The 23213-nt window shown below is 39.4% G+C and overlaps 1 protein-coding gene and 1 long non-coding RNA gene across 17 annotated transcripts in view; one reads left to right on the top strand and one right to left on the bottom strand.

Annotated features, from left to right (window-relative positions):
- The window catches only part of pign (phosphatidylinositol glycan anchor biosynthesis, class N), a 136251-nt gene that overhangs the window by 93405 nt on the left and 19633 nt on the right, over positions 1–23213 (top strand). For all 10 annotated transcript variants that reach the window (XM_069910757.1, XM_069910780.1, XM_069910764.1 and 7 more), the window contains exons 16-22: positions 128–227; positions 3624–3716; positions 5656–5747; positions 6370–6484; positions 10108–10216; positions 12235–12337; positions 17048–17150. In XM_069910757.1, coding sequence (XP_069766858.1) covers positions 128–227; positions 3624–3716; positions 5656–5747; positions 6370–6484; positions 10108–10216; positions 12235–12337; positions 17048–17150 — 715 coding nt within the window. The remainder of the gene's footprint in view (positions 1–127; positions 228–3623; positions 3717–5655; positions 5748–6369; positions 6485–10107; positions 10217–12234; positions 12338–17047; positions 17151–23213) is intronic.
- LOC138749460 (uncharacterized) overlaps positions 3442–23213 on the bottom strand; it is a 31153-nt gene continuing 11381 nt past the window's right edge. Inside the window, exons 5-6 of one of the 7 annotated variants that reach the window (XR_011348669.1) lie at positions 21532–21750; positions 15718–16607 (exon numbers count right to left, since the gene is read on the bottom strand). This is a non-coding gene — a long non-coding RNA (uncharacterized lncRNA). The other 6 variants (XR_011348672.1, XR_011348677.1, XR_011348660.1 and 3 more) reach the window with 6 other exon arrangements.

Raw genomic sequence — 23213 nt, 5'->3', positions numbered from 1 at the left:
TTCCCTGTATAGGCATGAAGTATATATACTATCATTTTTATCTTTAAACAATATTATTTCATTTTTTTGAAATTTAAACTTATGATTCAGACTTATCACAAATAATTTTCGTCTTATTGTTTAACAGGTTTCGAGTCATTCAAAGTGTAATCAATGAATTTTCAACACATTCTCTCACAAAATCCATTGGCTATTTACTGCTTTTTATTCTGGGGATTGAAACTGTGGTAAGAAATCGGAATTATTTTGCATCTTTTAGCTTTCACTTTCAAAGTTAGAAGTGTAACTTGAGCAAATGGATATTTTCATAGATACAGAGTTGATGAATCAACATTTGTCATCTGGTGTTATAAGAGACTGCAGATGCTGGAAGCTAGTGCAAAATACAAACTGCTGGAGGAACTCAGAGAGAGGGTGAGGCAGACACTGATGCATTGTCCAAGGGGGGCTTGAGGGATGATGAACAGAAGGATCAAGGTGATAGAGGAAAGGGTGTTTTGAGACTGAGGTAGGTGGGTGGCAGGTGAAAGCAGAAAAGGAAAAGAGAGCTATTGGAGCAAGGGAGGGTGCAGGTGGAGACAAATGCTGGAGAGTGATAGATGGACAAGCCCCTTTCACACTGCCAACCCTCTTAGGGAGCAGGTAAACTTACCAGGCCTGCTGCACTCGAAGTCTTTCCCACTGCACCATGATTTACCTGGTTAATTGGCAACCTGGCATTTTAAGGAGTGGTGGGGGTGTAGTCCTGCCTCCAGCAGTGACAACATAAGAGCAGCTTGTGCTTTCACACCACCAGAAGGCGATTAACTTGGCCAGGCTCTGACACTTGACCCCACTAAATATCAGAGGCTGGTTGAATTTAACTCACCCTGCCAGGTTGGGATGTGTCACACTACATGATTACTGGGAACGGACCTGGTAAGTTAGCTGGTTAACCCACACGGAAGCGGCAGTGTGAAAGGAGCTTTAAGACTGCAATTGCAGAGTCTGATAAGTATTTGGCCCTGCTTGTAACCCTCCAGCTTCTGTCTCACCACCTTTCTCTTCCCCCTTCCCTGGCTCCATTTGCCCCTTTTTTTCTCTCTTTATCTACTTTTATCTTTCACCCTCCTGTCTATCTCCCAATACCACTTCTTCTGCTTGTCATCCCTCATTCCTTGGTGCATCTATCTCATCACTTCCCCTCTCTTTTTTTATTCTATCTTCCATCTCCTCTCAGTCCTGATAAAGGGTCTTGACCCAAATTGTCAACAAACACATCTTCCTCCCATACATGCTTCCGGACCAGCTGAATTCCTTCAGCAGCTTTTTGCAATGTACTTTATGGCTTTGTCAAAGAAATTCACAGAAAGTACAATGTGTGATTTAAAGACATTAGTCTGAGATTTGTATGATGATGGTGTAGGGCAGTGTATTTCAAGATGGGGAAATCTCAGTGTTCTGAACATCCTGCACCCTGCCAAAACTAACTACAGTTAACTCAATTGAAAGAAGATTAATGGAAAATAATAAGATGTTGACCTTTAACTTGAATTCTTACTGTCCCCAAAAATAATTTTAATTACAGCATTTGCTTAGAACGATCTGGGTTCAGGTTCCTTTCCAGTATCTAAATTTTAAATTTAAATTATTTTTAAAAAAATTTAGACATTGAGCCATTTTGGCTCATGAGCCCATGCTGTCCAATTACACCCAATTAACCTACAAGCCCCCAGAATGTTTCAAGTGGTGGCAGGAAACCAGAGACCCCAGGGAAAAACCCATGAAGACATGGGGAGAATGTACCAATGCCTGACGGACAGCCTGGGATTTGAACCCTGATCCCGATCACTGGCGCTGTAAGGGTGTTGTGCTAAATGCTATGCCAACCATGCTGGCCTTGCTTTTTAATGTGATATTTAATTCAAAGCAAGGGCATTCTGATTTGTTGGAGATATCACACTTTGAAAATTTTAAGAATAATTTTGAATGGTGAAATGTGGAATTCCTAATTTGTGTTAAGATAAGCCTTTACATTTTCTTTTTTTTTAAACTTTATTTAAAATTTTATAACATGAATAAAATAGAAAGTTACAGTAAAAAGATTAAACGCAAGATAATAAAAATTACAGTTCTACATCGGCAGACTAAATAAACTAAACCCCCCCCCCAATAATTAGTACACAACATTAATGACCTAGCTTAAGCCTTTGCATTTTCAAGGAAAGCAAGCACTTGCATCCAGTATCTTCTCCAATGCTCCCTTAATAAGTTCATGAAAAAATTGTTTGAGGGACCTTGCAGTGTGGTTTCATTTGTTGGGTTTGGAATTATAATGGCTGGCCACCAGCTAAAAAATGAGGGTTATTATATGAAATACTAATTGTTATATGAATGTTAACATCTGAATTTCAGACATGCATTTTTACTGTTGTCAATTGAACAATAAATATTGTCTACTACATTGAGGTGGCCCTTTAGCACTGATCTGACCTTAATTTGACCAACTTGGATGTTTTATGACTTGCAATACCCCTATCTTTTGATAAAAGAGAATAATGAAATATCACTGCTTCCCAAAGAAAACATATGAAGATTGTGTTTATCAATGGAGAGCCAATCTCAATACACTTCCATTCTAATCAATGGAATGCAGTTAATTAGCCAACAACATTTATTGTCCATCCTTAATTACCCATGAACTGAGTAGGTAGCTGAAAACCTTGGTGGAGCTGAAGCCATATGTAGCTCATTTCAGGAAAGGATGACTGATCTGGCCAATATTTGTATAATGAATATTTTGTTTGAAGTTGAAACTGATTTTAGTTCACCTCACATTTGGCAGATTATACTCGATGGGCTGAAAAGCCTACTTCTGCTCCTATGTCTTATAAGAGTTGATAGTTTTGCATTTGTGCTATAATTGAAATCCTTTCTTGAGGAAAGCAATATATGACCCTACTTTCATGAAGTCCACAAATAATTTCTTTGTGATGGTTCTTGCAACTCTGCAAGTCTGTCATGAAGTAAAACATGAAAGTCTGCAGACACCATAGTTGAAATAAAAACACAATGCTGGAGAAACTCAGCGCGTCAAACTGTATTTTATGTAGCAAAGATAAAGATACATAGTATCTTTGCAGAGTGTGTTCTAAACCCTGCTTCAACTTCCTTTAAACAAATCAAGGTAATGAAGGCAGATTTTAAACTGCCTGTGTGAAAATATCAAAAAGGTGTCCCGAGGACTACCTTCATCATTACATCAGGTGTACTGTTGAAAGCAACAAACATGGAATTAGTACCTATGAGCAACAACTACAGAAGGCTACTTATGATGTCCTGACGTAGAATATTTCAAAGTTACAATAGTTCCGTTCTCACGTTTTTCAGCGAAATCTTGCTTTTATTGGGCAAAATCTCATGTTATTTCTGCAAATCTCACGTTTTTTTCCCCACACATTTTCAAATTGCAATGCAAGTTCTGGAACTGAACCCCGTTGTAGAACAAGCTCTACCTGTATTGTCGAACCATTGCTTTGTGGCACTGATACAAATTTGCACTTCTATGGCTACGCTTTGATAGCTCTCTTGATTTCAAATTTTCTACAGCCATACCTAATGACAGGATATTAATTTTGTTCTAGATTGCAAGTTTCTTCTACCGGGAAGTCCTAACATTTGGTCTGGTTGCGTTTGCTGGCTGGCCACTACTATCCAAGCTGTTTCATCACAATAAGGTGGTACTGTACTGACCTTTTATATTCTGTGAATGTGCATTTTGAAGGCGACCACAACATCACTTGCAATTGAGATATTTATCAATTTTTTTTCCCTAACCGCTTTCAAAATAAATTGCATTTTGATGTTATGTATGCTATCTTGATTGAAGTTGGTAGGCATTGGCATTGAGCAGAGATTTATTTTTCTTGGTATTAGGGAGTTCTGGAACAAAAGGTTGAAGCATTAAACTTAAAATTTGTAGGATACTAAATCTGCCAGATTTTAAATAGACCATGCTTAATTTTTTTTCTTTCAATTAAAGAGTCCAACATTTTGGTGAATTGCAAGACATTAGTGCTTGCTTTCAAGGAACGGTGAAAGCCCTTGGGTTTATGTGACTGTAAAATTGTATGAAAATATCTGACTTGAGAGGCTTTTGTATATCAGTGTTCCTTTTGGCAACACTACATTAAGCCACTAAATTGGCATCAGTAGCTACATTCTTATTCATATCAGATAAAGTTAATTTGCTCAATAATACCATATAAATAGCAGAATAAACAGGAACAAAAAAATTAACTCAATTAAAGCAGAGAGATGTTTCCACAAAAATATAGTGAGCACATTACAAATTACATGCATGAAATCAGTATCAGTAACCACAAGCAGAGGTTCACTCCCAAATTCCTTGCTTACTTAGGCCATATCACATTTAGCACATGTTCAACGCTAAAGCCAGCCAGTAGAGATGAATGACTAATTTTCCTGTCAATTAAGCTTGATGAATTAATATCCTAGAAAGATAAATGAATGTTTCAAGTTATTCATACTCAATTACCTTTATATTTTCCTCCTGAATATTGGCCATCTACTTAAATTTCACACCCCATTTCCACACTGACATGTCTGCCCAAGGCCGCGTGTACTGCCAAATTGAGGCTACTCACAGCATCAATATCGACTTCACTCTTTTCTGTTAGCCCTTCCTCCGGTCTCCGACCCCCCTCGCTCCGACCCCCCTCGCTCCGACCCCCCTCGCTCCGACCCCCCTCGCTCCGACCCCCCTCGCTCCGACCCCCCTCGCTCCGACCCCCCTCGCTCCGACCCCCCTCGCTCCGACCCCCCTCGCTCCGACCCCCCTCGCTCCGACCCCCCTCGCTCCGACCCCCCTCGCTCCGACCCCCCTCGCTCCGACCCCCCTCGCTCCGACCCCCCTCGCTCCGACCCCCCTCGCTCCGACCCCCCTCGCTCCGACCCCCCTCGCTCCGACCCCCCTCGCTCCGACCCCCCTCGCTCCGACCCCCCTCGCTCCGACCCCCCTCGCTCCGACCCCCCTCGCTCCGACCCCCCTCGCTCCGACCCCCCTCGCTCCGACCCCCCTCGCTCCGACCCCCCTCGCTCCGACCCCCCTCGCTCCGACCCCCCTCGCTCCGACCCCCCTCGCTCCGACCCCCCTCGCTCCGACCCCCCTCGCTCCGACCCCCCTCGCTCCGACCCCCCTCGCTCCGACCCCCCTCGCTCCGACCCCCCTCGCTCCGACCCCCCTCGCTCCGACCCCCTTGTATTTTCAGATTTATTTCCAGCAGGCAAGATTTCTTGATGCCATAATAAAATAATATCCATTTATTTTTTAAAAATCTATTTGAAGCTTTTCTTATGTTGAGTTCAAAATGTTTCACTGAGGAAAGCAGCTTTTTGCTTTATATCAGTTTTTGTATATCCAGATGGTTTCTGTGGCATGTTTTTTTCATTCATTGTGATTGTAGCCACTATGACCCCATCCCATTAACTCACACAAATTATGGAGATTTTGTACATCTATCATTCACCTGATTTTAACAGAGGGATAAATGGACCATATCTAACTTAAGCTGGAAATGATCAAATTTAAAGGGTTCTATTTGCATTAGGGACCAAATGATATTTATGTTAACTTTTTTCATGTTTTATCCTTAGGTTATGTCTATGAGCTGGATTTTTTTCTGCTTAGTCCTAGCTTTATTTCCATTGATGCCAGTTGTTGGAAGGAGTCCCAACATTAGTCTTGTGTAAGTTTGCCCATCTTTGTAAATAGAGAATGTTTAATTGTTCATTTGGAAATTGAACACAGTTGAGTCAAGAGATTATACATGTGTCTCATGTATCAGCAAAATTAGACTCACAATGGACCACCAGAGATTCGCATTGTATTTTGTTAAAAGTGGAGCTGATTTAGACTTTTATTTGAGTATGTAGCAAAAAAAAGAAAAAATGCAGGCCATGGGGTTAAAAACAAAACAGAATTGTGATGGTTCAAAGTAAAAGCACAATGCTGGAAAAACTCAGCAGGTCAAACAGTTTACTTAATGTAGTAAAGATAAAGATACATAACAAATGTTTCGGCCTTGAGCCCTTCATCAAGGTGTCCTTGATGTAAAAGCATTGTGCCTTTCCTTCAATCATGGTGACTGCAGACTTTCGTATTTGACTTGTGATTGTTCAACTATCACTTTTTGCACGCCTCACCTTGGTACCATGGGCCAAATGGTTTCCTTTAGTGTATGATATGATGCATTTTAAAAAGACTCGTGATTTATTGGAGTTCACCAAGTTTGCTTCAGATAAAAACAGAATGTGCTGATAGTAGTCAGCTTTTGTATGTTTTAATTTGGTACCTCTTTATGGAAACAGAACAGGAGCTGGATTCCTCACCATCATCTGTGCTTTTGTTATCTTCACTTCAATCAAGATAGCAAAGCAACAAACAGTTCAGGCTACAGTGAATAAATGTGTTTACGGTGCACAGGTATGGACCTGCATGTCATAATTATGCAAGATTGTACATTTTATGTTTTTAGCGACATTGATTGACACAAGGTTTAATAAACTTCGTCATTGCTGCATGGTAAATACTAATTAAATGATATTCAGATGCCTAATATTCTGAAACACCTCCATATTTCATTAATGCATTGTTGAATACTCATTCACTGTGCAAAATGGATGCAGATTTATTTTTAAGAATTTTAATTGTTGTCCGTGACAATTAGAAAATATTGGAAAATATAGAATGCCAGCAGCTACTGCCTACAAAACAGATCCCTTTTTTTGTTAGTCCATGGAAGTGCTTAAAATGTAGAAGCTTGCTTTGACAAATTTCCTTCTGTCAGGACCTCTCAAGTCTCTTGTTGCTTACTCAAATCGCCACTCTTGTGGATTAACCTCAGCAGTGAACATTTGCCACATTTAACATGCACTTCCACTAGTAACAGGAAATTTTGATGGGAATAGTAACTCTGGATGCACTATGAGTTTGCTCCTTGACTCCAAGGATTCCAGTTTAATTATTGAGGAAGGAGATTGTTGTAGAGAGAAAGAATGGCCCATACTTTTCAGATCCTCAGATAACAGTCATTGATTAAATTAAAAATATTTTCACTTAAAAACACAAAACATACTTTCAGGACCTTTCAAAAAATTGCAGGTCAGAATGGCATATAAATCATTCATAATTTGTTCCCGGTAGCATGTCCAAGCAATCCAATTAATTTGGGTTTGATTTGTCTAGGAAGGTAAACTACAAACAAATAGATTTGAAGGGTGTGGGGGGAAAAGGCAGATATATGCAGTGATGTTGGTCTTGATGCTGAATAGTTAAAAAAAAACTTGAATTTCATGATCACGTTCTGTATCTTTATGCACCTCTGCATCAATAATTTTCTTGATATGGTTTCAGGGCAGAACACAAAGATAGTGGGAACAAATAGTCTGCTGGGTGAGGTCAGCAGTTTGAGCAGCATCTGTGGGAGCAAAAGTAGAGATAAAGGCTAACGTGCTGGAATTGTATTAAAAAAAAAGTGATGAAAGTAGCATGGGAGTTAAAATGGCATGCATCTGGGAGTTCAGATGGCCATTAGGGATAGAGCCCAGGTGCCCTGCAAAACAGTCTGTAATGAGAGCGCTGGATGAGGTTGGAGGAGGTGAACGTGAATCTTACCTCACAGGGAAGAGTTGTTCAGGTCCCTGAATGATGGTCAGGGAGGAAGTGTAAGAAGAACTATAGGACCTCCTGCGTTTGTACCTCTGTCATCACAGCTGCTTCCCAAAGTGATGCTGTTTGACCCACAAAATTCCTCCAGCAGATTGTTTGTTGCTCCAGATTCAAACATCTGCAGGCTTCTGCATGTCTCCAAAAAAGTCAATGGTAGTTGGAGTCTTAAGATGCTCCTTACCCAAGATATCCTTCAACCACCTTACATGTGCCATCCCTTGGGAAGTTGTGCTTCACATCTTTCCCACTTGTTCATTTTGATAAATGATGGAAATGAAGGTTATGATCAATTTTTGTAACTCTGTCGCTCTAAATTATAGACTCAGGTTACACTCCCAGAGAATGGAGTTTAAAATAAAAAATCTAGCTTATGTTCTGATGCAATGTGAGATGGTGCTGACAGTCAGAGATACATTTGATTAGATGAGATGATAAAGCAGGGTTCTATGTACTGTTCTGGGTGTCAGAAGCTAAGATGGCGATGGTTTCAAGAAGAGCCAGGGAAATTATCACTGGTGATTAGGTCACTGCATATTTCTACATCACGATCATTAGAATAAACTAGATGAGAAATACCACCATTTTGTTTTTGGGAGTTTGGTGTGCGGCGGATTGCGCCACTTAGTTCTTGAACTGTCATTCAGAGATTCAGACTCTCTCATGAGAGGGGGTCCAGGACATCGACGAACTGGACATCAGTGTTATGACATAGTGGAGAAGAGAGACGAAAGAGAGGCTGAGCGGCAGTTATTTTGGCTGACAACAACTTCTGAATTGAACTGTCGATTTATTAAATTTATTGTTTGTACCAAATTGTTAAACAATTAAAGTTAGTGTGTTATGGGTTATATTATATGTAAATATGTATTTAAAAGAGTTAGATTTTGGGGTTTCGTATAGGTCACTTCACAGACACTTACACTTCACATCTCATTTAATTGCAAGAGCTTTGCTGAAGCTAGATATACTGGCACCAGTGGCTTTGCAAAAGACAATTGAACTGGTTTGGAAAAAAATTTCCAAAGCAGGTGCAAATGGAGAAGTCCGGGCTCAAGTGCTGATAAAGATATTTCAAGGATTGGGTTTGGAGGCTTGGGAGAGGTTCTGCTTTTTACAATCAGAGAGGGGAAAAAAATAGAATTATTCTCTTTGAAGGGGAGAGAAGTCAGTTCTGCAGTAGCTTTTGGAGGCTGCAACATGACAAGCTTGCAGGGTTGTTGAAAACCCCATTTTGAAGATAGGTTGTGAGTTTTGAGTTCAGCCTGTTCAAAACCCTTGTAGTCCTTACAAGACGAAATGGCTGGTTGAAATGTTTCTTCTGAAGTAAGCAAAACAAGAGGTAACTCTGTGGTGACTTGGAAGAAGAGATCATTTGGGAAACCCATGAAGGGGCAAGTTTCTTCAGCAAGACACTGAAGTAGATGGAGGAAATCAGTTTATGTATGTCCAATGAGCAACAAATATCTCTCTGAAACCAACAAGAACCTTCCTGAGTGATAACCATTTACCTTTAAGCACCAGAGTCTGGTTAAATTCTGCGCACAGTATAAGAATTGCCTGATACCGGGTGAACTTGGAGAAGTGAGAAGCAAATGACTGGACTGGTAAAGCAAAGAACTTTCCTGAACATATACACATTACATACATGTGTGCTTGGAATTAGAAGGGGGATGAGTTAATAGTAATAAGTAAGTTTGATCCTGTTTTTATGTTTAAAGAAAATTAAAGCAACTTTTCTTGAAGTAACCATTTGACTTGGTGAATTTCTATTGCTGCTGGGTTTTGGGGTCCCCTGGGCTTGTAACAAGTGTTTTTATAACTCATAAATAACTATAGCTGGACAATTATCAGTTGTCATGTTTACTAAATTATAAAAGTACTTAATTGGCTGTAAGACGCTTCTGCAACAGAAAATGCTTAAAAAAACTCAGCAAGTCCAGTTTGCAATTGTGAGAATGTTTCAGGTCTGCACTTTTTCCTTCTAACTGTTTCTCTTTTTACAACTTGCTGGAATTTTCCAGTATTTTCTGTTTTTCTTTCATATTTCCAACTTCTGCAGTTTAAAACGGTTTCTTTGAGGTCATGAAAGAGGTAGCTGCATTTCCTTCTGACTTTTTCTAAGTCCCTTATGCCTTTGCCATTTTGCTCATGGCTTCATCCTTGAAAATGGGTGCAAAGTGCATTTAGCACATGGCATTGGTTTACCAGCAGCTAAAGTACTGAAGGATCTCAGGTTTGTTTCACTTCTGCATTAAGCCGGTGATATGGCTTTGCACAATATTGTCCAGGTGACATAATTTTAATGTTAACACCACTTGGATCTTTTAGAACTGTGATATTTTGTATTGTATCTAATATAATGTCTGTACCAATTTCAGACTCTGATCATTATTCTGTCAATATATGTTGTGAACACCACACATTCTAGCTTGGCTCTTAAGCATGGAGTGCCATTAATCAATCAGATTATCAGCTGGATGATTCTAGGTAAGAATGTGTTGAAAATTGCACTGATCTTCTTGCATTAGTCTGCAACTTTTACATTTGGTGAAGGACAATGAATTGTGAGGGAGCAGAGCAGAAATGGCACAAATGACCATCAATCTGTCGGAATGGTTCATTAGGGAAATATTAATGGAGAACTAAAACAGGAAGCCTGGGTGCTCTCCAAACTAGTGGTGTCTGCTGCAGCTCAGTGGAGTCCCTATTTTAGAAACCATTGAAATCAAAGGGCGATCCAGAGAAATGAGGGTCATTGTAGATGAGATACAGATTTACTTTTTCCTTAGTTGGCTGCAATGCCCATCCCTTTCACCTTTTACCTTAATTGATTTACTTAACAAACATTATAGATTCATAAGAAGCTCATACTGTTCTGAGAGAACAAGTTCCTGGTTTCTACCACCCATTGGCTAGGGAAAAAGTGATTCCTTAATATGACTCATAATGTAAAGATGATGTGCCTTTTCATTAGTTATCCCAAGAAATAGCCCATGTTCATCCTTTTATGGGATTTACCTTCTCAATTATTTCAGTTCTAAACCATCTAAAATCAAAGCACAGTAAATTTCAGTTTTGTGGCATATCCTATTGACTTTTTAAACCTTGTAGGGTTCCAAGGTGTACACACATTTCTTCAGATGTCTAAAACCAAATACAATACTCTAATACAATAATCCAATTCCTTTTGCTCCTTTTCAGTTCCTACTCCTGGATGTTTAAGGAATTCCAGCATGTGTTTCCATATTTTTCCACATTGAATTTTGTTTGTTTGTTTGCAAATTGCAACTCCCATCAACTCAATTCCAGCACCTCCTAGTTTATTGTAATTATAATCAGCTGTGCAATTATCTATTATTTCATTTAACTACTTATTATATAAGATGAGTATCTGGGAAATGCAACTTGGCACATCCAGCCGAATTGAGAATGTCTTTTTTTTCCTTTTGTATGCTTCCCATTACATCAACCCATTACAGACCAACTCAATTAGCTATTTCCAGTTTTGCATTCTACATTTTTCCTAATAAAATTGTGTCAAACTTTATCAGATACTTTCTGAGATAGACAACATTGACATGACAGTGATCACCTGAGACATTACTGCTGATCAAGTATGACGTAGCTTCCTTGCACAAACCTATGCTGACACTTGCCCATATGCTCAATAATTCTCCATTTATAGGTTCTAGTAACATTTCCATAGTGATGTTAAACAGATAGGTCTGCTGTAACTTGATAACTCATTTATCCCATTTAAGTAAGAAAGTAAATATTTTCAGTTTTCGATTCCAAAAACTCAAAGTCCAGAGTTGTTTTGGAACTCGTGAGTAATGTATCTGCAATTCCTTTAATCATTTATTTTAATACCTTGGATATAAACCATCAAGTGAAAGACATTTATTGGTGTCAGTTCCAATCTTTATGCTTGCTTTTAATCTACAAGTTATTTCTGACTAATTTTTAAGTCCTTTATGCCTTTGCTATTTTGTTCATAGCTTCATCCTTGAAAATGGGTATAAAGTACATTTAACACATGGAATTTCTTTACTAGCAGCTAAAGTACTGAAGGAGTGCTACATTGTCACCTTTAGGAGTAGGTGTTATACAGAGAGTCATTCTAACCTTTCATGTCAATGTTAAAATGTAATTAACATGAACCAAGAAGGACTAGTAAGTTTGGTGACCTGGTCAACTTTAACCAGAATCAATGAAATAGATTTATTGCAATGTTACAGTGCTATACACAAATGGGATTGTGTTTAATCAGCTGTGTTTTGGGACATTATGTATTTTTAAAAGAAAATTATATAAATGGAAGATTTTCCCTTGTATGATTTCTTTTGAAACTTTAAGGTTTAACTTTCAACAGTGCAAGCTTTTCTTTGCTAATTTTATGTAGGTTATTATAATTGGTTGGATTGTGCTGCTTTTGATCGTATGTTATATTTTACAATGTTATTGAATGTTGCTGCATGACTGATGATCCATGTTTTTTCTTACAGCCTCCTCCTTTTTGATACCTTTGCTGAGCTCAACATTTCTCTTTCAACGACTTCTAAGCATTTACCTCTCATTGATGTCAGCCTATCTTTTGTTCAGTACAGGGTATCCTTTTTCTGTCTAAAGCAAATAACTGAAAATAAATTTAATTAGATTTAATTTAAGTTATGACTTTTTATGGATTTTCAAGGTATTTTTTCCTAAATGCATTCCTCAAGTCTAGAAATGCATAATATATGCATTGTTCACCATTTATTGTACATGTTTAACCAGGGATATTCCACATGCTTTGTCATTTTTAAACAGAATTTGAAGTGAAAACATAGTCGACAATGTAAGAGAGACACTCATTTAATCCATAATTACCTAATTGATGCATGATCAGTAATGCTCTGATATCTGTAATATAGAAGGCATGGAATAGCAATAAAATGGGCAATATTTTGTAGGAGCACTTTGATCACTTGCACACCACATGAATGATAGAAATGTTCCCATTTCCATGGCAGGCCAAGTTTCTTGGAATTCTAGAGTATAAAAGTATATTGTCTACACATTTAGTTGTGGAAGCACAATGGTCTCAGAAAACCTTTTGGGTGTTCCCATCTACAATAGTGATGACTTTAGTTTTATTCTGTACTAGCAGGATACCCAGCGTCGCCCGAGAAATAAAACACTCAGTTGTTGACATCATAGTTGAAACAAAATACCCAAAAAACATGTTAATTCTCCATAAATGTATATTTTCAGTTTCCTGCTGTCTGCTCATGCTTGTCTGGAGGCCTGAGCGCTGAGGCAGGCCTGAGCGCTGAGGCAGGCCTGAGCGCTGAGGCAGGCCTGAGCGCTGAGGCAGGCCTGAGCGCTGAGGCAGGCCTGAGCGCTGAGGCAGGCCTGAGCGCTGAGGCAGGCCTGAGCGCTGAGGCAGGCCTGAGCGCTGAGGCAGGCCTGAGCGCTGAGGCAGGCCTGAGCGCTGAGGCAGGCCTGAGCGCTGAGGCAGGCCTGAGCGCTGAGGCAGGCCTGAGCGCTGAGGCAGGCCTGAGCGCTGAGGCAGGCCTGAGCGCTGACATGGGCATATCGCTGCTGTTCTGTTTCCTGCTGCCTGCTCCTTGCATGTCCGGTAGGAATCAACAGTGAGGTGAGATTGATGTTCCTCTGCTGTCCCTTGTTTTCTCTTTTGTCTAACTACTGGCTTATTGAAAAGCTTTTGATAATGTTGCTTTGCTTTTTTTTTGGGCCCATATTGAACTGGTCTGGCTCCTCAATGTACTAATTGAGATGTCCCTGGTGCAAGTTCAATTTTTTAAAAAACTTTGAATGGTTAATTCAATGTGGTCATGACATTCAGCATCAAATGTGACCACAATTATAGTAAACAGTAACTCAACTCTTCTGTGTAGTCTTCCAAAGGCGCTATTTGCCTTGGAGAGTCTGTTGTCTATCTCGTTGTCGATCCTTGCATCTGATGAAATGGTGCATCCGAGATAGGTAAACTGGTTGACCGTTTTGAGTTTTGTGTGCCCGATGGAGATGTGGGGGGGCTGGTAGTCATGGTGGGGAGCTGGCTGATGGAGGACCTCCGTTTTCTTCAGGCTGACTTCTAGGCCAAACATTTTGGCAGTTTCCGCAAAACAGGATGTCAAGCGCTGAAGAGCTGGCTCTGAATGGGCAACTAAAGCGGCATCGTCTGCAAAGAGTAGTTCACGGACAAGTTTCTCTTGTGTCTTGGTGTGAGCTTGCAGGCGCCTCAGATTGAAGAGACTGCCACCCGTGCGGTACCGGATGTAAACCGCAGAGCCCACCTCACTGACAAAAGACAAAGGAGGAAAAACCCAACACCCAACCCCAACCAACCAATTTTCCCCTGCAACCGCTGCAACCGTGTCTGCCTTTCCCGCATCGGACTTGTCAGCCACAATTGAGCCTGCAGCTGACGTGGACTTTTACCCCCCTCCATAAATCTTCGTCCGCGAAGCCAAGCCAAAGAAAACTCAAGTCAGTGCAAGCTAGTCAAAAAAACACTTGAACTTCATATTACCGTAAAGATTAAATTCAATGTGGTCATGACATTCAGCATCAAACGTTTCCCCTACTGAACCTCCTTGGACATTTCTCGAGTGCTCTGTATTGATTTGCATGGTGAATAGGCAAACAAACAGACATATGTGCATAAATATATATTGGATATCCTTTCGATATTGTAGGAGACAGTACATTAATCATCTGTAGGAATGCTTTGTGTTATTCTGGCCTAGTACCATTCTTAGTGGTTGTGTTGTGTCAAGAGGGATAAGTTCAGTGGGTTCAAACAATAGCAGATCTAGACACAGGCTGAATCCAGAAATAATCTTTTTTGAAACCCACATGAGTGGATTGCTACAGAGATAACACATGCAAGTATTCTTAATCACACAACACAGTGCAGCCAGTCACATCAGACTAAACACTATAATGCCAGTAACTACTTATATTCTCACAAGCACAGTACATCCCAGTTACATCAGACTTAATACATCTATACTAGCAACTGTTTGTAGAGACATCACCAGTAAGGACTACAATACGCTACCTGCCATTCCCTTGTTTAATGTGGGCTCGGCCCAGATGCTATCTGCAATCTCAACCGTATACAACAGGCCCGATCCCATTATAGTACATACCTTACCAGTGACTCCTCCAATGTTGTCCACAGTAGGGTTCGTCTCAGGACTGAAGGGCTAAAGAGCATGTGGTGGAATTTATAGAGTAGTAAGCTGGAGGGTCTGGCCCAGGTAATCACCAGGTGATTAAAGAGGCCACTGGTCAGGTGTGCACCAATAGGTGGGTAGAGTCCAACCATGATTGGCAGGTGATGCAGCAACTTCTGATGAGGTTCCAAACAGAGAGGTCATGTGACCCTCCACAATTTACATTCCCACCAAGTTCCAGTCAGAGAGGCCACACGACCCTCCACAATCCACACTACAGGTTGAATGTTTGTTTGCAAAGCAAAATGCATCAAAAAACTATCTTTGTATAGCATTTCCACAGGGAAAATGCCCCAAGACATTTCATTAAACTAAATCTTGCTCCGATCAAAAATTTAGTCATGGATGTCTTAAGGGAGGAAATTGTGGACATGTTTAGAGGGAGAATTCAAGAACTTAGACTCAAAGCTCTCAAATTCTTCCTCTAAACATGTCCACAATTTCCTCCCTTAAACATCTGTGACCAAATTTTTGTTGTGAGTTTTTAAAAAAAGGACCCTGGCTCAGACCCTAGGTTTTTAAGGAAACACTTGCCAGTGGTTGACAACTAAAAGAGGGGATGCTCAAAACAACCAAAATATCCAATCCATTTTTAGCACTACTGAAATGTGCAATGGTTGATCCAAAACTAGAATTTCTCGGCATTCTTGTATTCCTTTTCAAAAATCTTTTATTTCCCTTGCTTATTTTATAATATCTTCAATATGTTGCTGCTAATATTAAAATAATTGTTTCAGATCATTTTTATTTGTGCATCACATTTTAATTGCAACCATTGGTTTTGCATGAACATAGTAAGGCAAAAATTGGTTGGCAGCTGAATAAGACTGTGGCTGACTATTACCAACACGATATCACTTCACATTCTCCGTTTTGTGTGCACAGTCAAGACTGTTTCCTCTTCAGGAACTCCCTCTCTAAACCACAGAGATTTATGTCTGAAGTTAGATTTCAGCTTCCAGCATAAGTAGCAGACTTAATGGTGACAAGGGATGACTCTGAAGATGGGTTTTGTACTTAAATCTATGTATTTATCATTTTAGTGTATTTTCTGATCATTAATTGTTCTGCTAACATTAAGAAGTTCATAAACAGACCTACCCAGTTCTGCTTTAACTGATTGTAGATCCCATTTCACATGCTCTAGACTGATTATAAATCTCTGGGTTAGCCTAGTAATCATATTGCAGCTTCACTCATAAATAGCAGACTCAATGAAGATTTTAAATTCACCACAGAATTTTTGAGGAAAGAATATTAAGCAAGTAGTTTTTTGTGTTTATGTGTAAAAGATGAGCTCATTTGAAATAATTGTTGTCTGACTCGTGATACATTGGAGACCCCATTAACATCGACTCTCCATGCCTGGATATTTCTGAGGTTCAGACCTCCACTTGATTTATGTCTTGAATCCAGCAACAGTCCTTCCATTCTCGAATTCAAGGTTGAAGCTCTTTAACCTAATTTATTAATATGGCAGAATTGTGGCAGTTTGGTGTAAATCAGAATCGGCATTACACATTAGACAATGTTGGATGCATTCCTAGAAATTTCATCACACAACTCTCTCCCACCAATCATCTTATGCAAACATGTTCCTTTTGACCTTGGCTTCAATGGTCTTTTTTCAGCTATTAAAATAAATGGAGGAAAAAATATAAATTATTTTTTCTCCTTCAATTTTTCATCTTAAGACACTAATCTTTCATTTCAGGAGGCTCCAGGGTAAACCTCGATGTTTGGGAATGAATATTGTTTCTAAATGATTACTTCCATGCTGGAGCCATGAGATGTTCCATTGAGGTAAATATATTTTACCAACTAAACTGGGAAGTTTTTATTTGATGAGAGTTTTCTCTGAACTTTTCAAGTTTTTTTTTTCTGTTTCACACTGGTTTGACACAAGATCCATGACTTTAAATTATCTTTAAATGAAAAGGAAAGATAATTAGTTTTATTTTATTTATTGAAAATAATAAATAAAAACCTGGCCCAGATTCTAACATATTTTTGGGAGATTAAATTGTTTTCATTGATAGTTTTGCCTTAACAAGGTTAATATTTCAATCAGATATGAAGCTTTATTTCCACTTCTCCTCTCTTGCTTAATGTTTGTTTGGATTAATCTGGAACATGAGATGATCAAGCTTCACTATATTTCTCAAATTCCAAAGGTAATAAGAAACCAATTGTTTTGAAGTTAGTAGTTTACCAAGTATTTTAATTGAATTTATGTTGTGAAGTTGACACTGCAAATTATACAAAAGTATTCATAGAGAAAGAGATATAAGAATTGTTTGTGCCATATGTGTAAAAAGTACAAACAATAAATATTGTTATTTAATAATGATCAGTATTGTGACAACACTGGTCTAAGTGCAGAATTATGTATTGAAACTCAGATGAAAAATCACCAGTACTTCTATGAGCTAGGTGAGAGGGCCCATACGGTCCTCTCTTGGCAGTTGAAAGCAGAGCAAGTCTCAAGTACGATTAATGTAATTAAGATGGATTTGAATGTGACGACTTACAAATCTCAAGAAATTAACAAAGTCTTAAAGTAATTTTACTCTTAAGTTATATCAATCTGAATATTATTTAAAGGGTGAAAAATTACAGCATGCTGTGGTGCAGAGGGACTTGGGGAGTGCTTGTGCATGAATCGCAAAAAGTTAGGTTGCAGGTGCAGCAGGTTATTAAGAAGGCAAATGGAATGTAGGCCTGCATCGCTAGAGGAATTGAATTCAGGAGTAGGGAGGTAATGTTGCAACTGTATAAGGTACTGGTGAGACCGCACCTGGAGTACTGTGTCCAGTTCTGGTCTCCATATTTGAGGAAGGATATACTGGCTTTGGAGACGGTCCAGAGGAGGTTTACTAGGTTGATCCCTGGGATGAAGGGGTTGACTTATGATGAAAGATTAAATCGACTAGGATTGTATTTGCTCGAGTTCAGAAGAATGAGAGGAGATCTTATAGAAACATAGGATTATGAAGGGTATGGATAGGATAGATGTAGGAAGGTTTTTTGAGCTGGCCGGGGAAACTAAAACGAGAGGACACAGTCTCAAGATTCGGGGGAGTAGATTTAGGACAGAGATGATGAAAAATAGTTTTTCCCAGAGAGTAGTGAATGTTTGGAATTCTCTAACCAGGGAAGTGGTTGAGGCTGCCTCATTAAACATATTTAAAATTTGGTTAGATAAATTTTTACATGATAGAGGAATTAAGGGATATGGGGAGAAGGCAGGTAGGTGGAGTTAGGTCATAAATTAGATCAGCCATGATCGTATTGAATGGCGGAGCAGGCTCGATGGGCCATTTTTGGCCTACTCCTGTTCCTACTTCCTATGTTCCTATGATAAAATAGAAAACATTTTGTCACAAATAAGGTTACCAAGGTTAAGTTTGGATGAGCAAGTGGAGCTGGATACCCCCTTCACTCTAACAGAAGTGAGGGAGGCATTGAGCTCATTACAAAGCAATACATCGCTAGAAGAGAATGGTTTTCTGCCTGAGTTTTATAAAGAATTTAAGGATTTGTTGATTCCTCCTTTTATGGAAGTATTAGCCCAGGCAGTGGAGATGCACACTCTTCCAGAATCTTTTTCTACAACGATAATAACAGTAATACCAAAAAATCCTTTAAAACCATTGTAATATAGACCAATTACATTGTTAAATATAGATTATAAGATAATTGCAAAAATTTTAGCAAATAGGCTGAGAAATCTTTTTACCAAAGCTGATAAATATGGATCAGACAGGGTTTGTAAAAAGAGACAGTCTGCGGATAATGTTATTATACATTTATACATTTGGCACAAAAGAGGGGAGATTTAAAAGTGACAGTGGCTTTAGATGTGGAAAAAGAGTTTGATAGATTAGGATGGGAGTTTTTGTTCAAGGTGTTGGAAAGATTTGGATTGGGACAGATATTTGGATCAGAACTTTATATAATGAACCTAAAGCTTTCTTTCTTTCTTTGGCTTGGCGGACAAAGATTTATGTCCACATCAGCTGCAGGCTCGTTTGTGGCTGACAAGTCCGATGCGGGACAGGCAGACACGGTTGCAGCAGTTGCAAGGGAAAATTGGTTGGTTGGGGTTGGGTGTTGGGTTTTTCCTCCTTTGTCTTTTGTCAGTGGTTTCTGCTCCGTTTCAGTTAACTAGATCTAGTAATCAAGGATGTCAATTATTGCCAGCTTTATTTGTTCTAGCAATAGAACCACTTACAGAATTGATTTGATCTGATCTTGATATTAAGGAATTTAAAGTTAATCGAGAGGAATATGATTAATTTATTTGCTGATGATGTTTTGATTTATTTAATAGAACCAGTAAGTTCAATATGTAAATTATATTTAAGATTGGAGGAATATGGGAAAGTGTAGGGTTATAAAATAAATTTGGACAAAGTGAAATTATGCTCCTCACTAGAGGGGATTATACTCCGTGCGAAAGAGATACGCCTTTTTGGCTGTGCTCTGGGCCACCCCATTGCCTCTGACCTACAACTGACTGACGCACTGGTCAAGATCCTCCTGCAAGGTGCAAGTTGAATCCCCTCCCTGAGCTCAGCCTGACCTCAGGCGCAAAGTAGTCTAGCACGGCGTTGGCGTGACAGATAGCTAGAGGGGGCGATGACACTGGAGACTAGGAGCGAGGCATTTGCTTAAAGGGACCAAAATGAAAATGATTCCAAAATCCAGAAGATTCCGAACAACAGCAGGTGTCTGGTCCTGACAATCCCAGATAAAAGGTTAGGCATTTGTACTTGATTCCTAATAGAGTCCAACAAAGAAGCAGGAGCTCTTTGGAATTTTCAGTATTTATACTAGGAAAGCTGCTTCCAGATCTTAATATGATGCAGGATTTGAGACCCTTCATTTTCATAGAACCTCTACACCTGTGAAGAGGAAAGGTAAATTTAAATTTAGACAATAGCAGGCCCTTTTGGCCAATGAGTTTGTGCTGCCCAATTGACCTACAATCCCTGGTATGTTTTGAACAGTGGGAAGGAACTGGAGCCTTTGGGGAAAACCCATGCAGACACAGTGAGAATGTACAGACCGAGTTGGATTCAAATCCCTGTCTCGATCACTGGCGCTGTAGCAAAGTTGTGCTTACTGCTATGCTAACTGTGCCTCCGTGCCACAAAATTATTTGTGATTATAATAGTGTTTTTATTGTTTTAATTTTAAATATTTCCATATGATTTTTTATACTTATGCTTTGATTGTTTATTTCACTTTTAATCTATTTTTTTTACTGCTTTTGAATGTTTGAGGTAGTTAGTCATTAAAAACCTTGACAACTACAAGAGTTGTAGGCTAGGCTTGCCACCTGAAAGGACTCCTCTACAGCTTTGTGCATGGATGGATGCACCTCTTTCTCTCCAGGACCGCCAGACCCAACCAATCAGGTCCAGAATCCTCTCCGTCCGCATGTTTTTCTGAAGACATGAGATAAATTTAGGAGAATTGTTTCTCAGTGGCAAATGTAGCTGGCTTCCCTCTGCAAAATCAGAGCCATTACGACCTCAACACGAATGTTGCTTGTATTATATTACCAGTGGAGCTTGCCTATCCATTCCAGCTTTGATAGGACCTGACATTGAGCTTTGGATTGAGGCCAGGTCAGGTTTGACTTTGCCCTGCCAACCCAGCTCGATACTTTATTCAGGTCTAAGTAACTTGCTTGGGAAGAATGCATTTTCAGAAAACTGAAGAGTTCCAGTTGAATTATTTTGGTCCTTCATCCACAGACTTGTCAATAGGAAGGTTGCTATGCTATTATTTGCAGAAATGGTTGGATTTAATATAAAAAAATTACAATTTCTTTAGTTAAGGTGCAGATTGACCTGTGTTGGGTCATATTTGTAATCTTGTTTAAGGAGTAGTCTTATACTAATGTACAGGACTGCCTGTCCAGGATCTTAACTAATGAACTAGCACCTTGAGTTTATATCATGCCATGGCAGCTGGGGAAATTGAACAAAAAAGTATGAGCAATATAGTAAATATTAAATTAATCATTTTATTGTGAAAACATGGATGATAATTTTTGATAAAGGGTGGCACAATTCGTGTCACAGGAGTACAACGATTACAGTGGCAGTGACTTGTTCGAATCTGGTGCTGTCTGTAAGGAGTTTGTACGTGTGATAGTACAGACCTATCACCAATGTATATAGTTACAGTATCTAGAGTATGTAATGACTGTGCTTACAGCGATTGGCTGAGAGCTTAGCCATGCTTACTGTCTGGGCCTTAAAGGGTTGTGTCCCTAGCCAGGTCGGATCATTCCAGACTGGTCGGCCACCTGTGAAGAGCTCCTGTCTTTTGCTAATAAAAGCCATGGTTTGGATCAACAAATCTTTGGTTCTTTCAACGAGCTCTACAGTACGTTATCCCCGTGTCTGTATGGGTTTCCTCTGGGTTCTTCAAGCAATAGGTGTATTCCAAATTAAGATTTGCATTTTTGGTTATTAAGGTCAAGATCATATGATTATGGTAGAATAATGAAATTGGAGTGAGTAGAGATTCAATCCTAACCCTTCTGAATGGCAAAGCAAGCTTAAAGGTCTTCAGATCACCACTATTTTTTCTTAACTATGACTTGGTTATGGTCTTGCACTGATAAGATTTTGATGAGAGAAAGAAGGAATTAAGCAGTTATTGATTAAAATAGTCTGAAGGTCTCTTGTGATTCATCTCTGGCTGGGCTGGTCATTTATTCAGAGTCCACCACTTTTGAGCTTTTGCAGGGGAAATCTGTAAAAAATAAAAATGATTCTTTTGGTGGCAGAATGGAATGAACTTCTGAATGAGATAGTTGCGGCAGGGTCCCTTCTTTCATTTAAGAGAAGGTTGGATGTGTAAATGGAGGTGAGGGGGTTATAGACAATAGACAATAGGAGCTGGAGTAGGCCATTTGGCCCGTCGGGCCAGCACCACCATTTTAGATCATGGCTGATCATTACCATCAGTACCCCTTTCCAGCCTTATCCCCATAACCCTTAACTCCGTTACCCACAAGAGTCTTATCTAACTCTCTTTTGAACATAGTCAGCGAATCCGCCTCTACCACTCTCTGTGGCAGAACATTCCACAGATTCACACTTCTCTCGGTAAAAAAAATGCTTTCTCATCTCCATCCTAAAGGGCCTACCCTGTATTCTTAAACTATGCCCTCTAGTCCTCGTCTCCCCCATCATTGGGAACAAGTAATCAGACTTCACCTTGTCTATCCTCCTGATGATTTTGTATACCTCAATCACGTCCCCCCTCATCCTTCTAAACTCCAATGGATACAAGTCCAGTTTTTCTAGCCTTGCTGCATATGACAACCCTGCCAGTGAGCGGGAGGTTTGAGCTAGTGGAGTTGTTCTAGTGAACTGGTGCGGACTCGAAAGGCCGACATGGCCTGTTTCCACTCCGTAAATGGTTAATAGCTAAAAGGGCATAAGAAGAAAAATCTCTTGATTTATTGGCATTCTTAAAGACAGCCTTCGAAAATATTACTGTATGCCACTGCAGTAACAAAATGCCATGAAGAGCTGGAACGTAGTTTCAAATCTCCCATTGATCTGAGCTTTCTAACCTTTTGGGAAGGATTTAAATTGAGGAAGATGCTTTCCCTGCATGGAAGTTGGGGAAAAAAATGGAAAGTTGCTCTCAGTGGCTTTTGGAAGCAAAGTGAATCAGAAGGTGCATATGTCTGGGAAGAGTCCATACCAGTGAGGGAAATAAATGTAATGCAATAAGGAAGCCAGAGAAAGATGATTTTACTCGTATGGTGATAATTTATTTTATTTAAAAATGAGCTGCTATACATTTTTATTATTGTGATCTCTAATGGTGTACCGATTTGTGCTCCCCTGTGGCAAACCCTATTTTAAGTTGAGTAAGTGAGGACATATCATATAGCATTTCATCTAATTAAAATTTATTCACTTTGACTGCCACACTTCAGCTTCTGAAATGATGTCCTCTCAAATGAATCTGTGCCAGAAGCAAATATTCATAAAATGTGCCCTGTGGTTTAAAAGAAACAGTAACACAGAAATGCCAAGATAATTTATTTGAGATAGACCAAAGTAAAGCAAAATAGTGTGGGTCACAAAGCAGCACTGCAAAGTGTAAAATTACTATAGCAGTTACAAACCTATCAATATTGATCTTATAAACATTTCAGCAATGGACAGTGAAATTAATTGATACAAATAAATAATGAC

The sequence above is a fragment of the Narcine bancroftii genome, chromosome 1 (assembly GCF_036971445.1).
Source record: "Narcine bancroftii isolate sNarBan1 chromosome 1, sNarBan1.hap1, whole genome shotgun sequence".
In the NCBI taxonomy this organism is placed as follows: Eukaryota; Metazoa; Chordata; class Chondrichthyes; order Torpediniformes; family Narcinidae; genus Narcine; species Narcine bancroftii.
The sequence above is the reverse complement of the archived record's forward strand: the minus strand, read 5'-3'. Positions and strand labels throughout refer to the sequence as shown.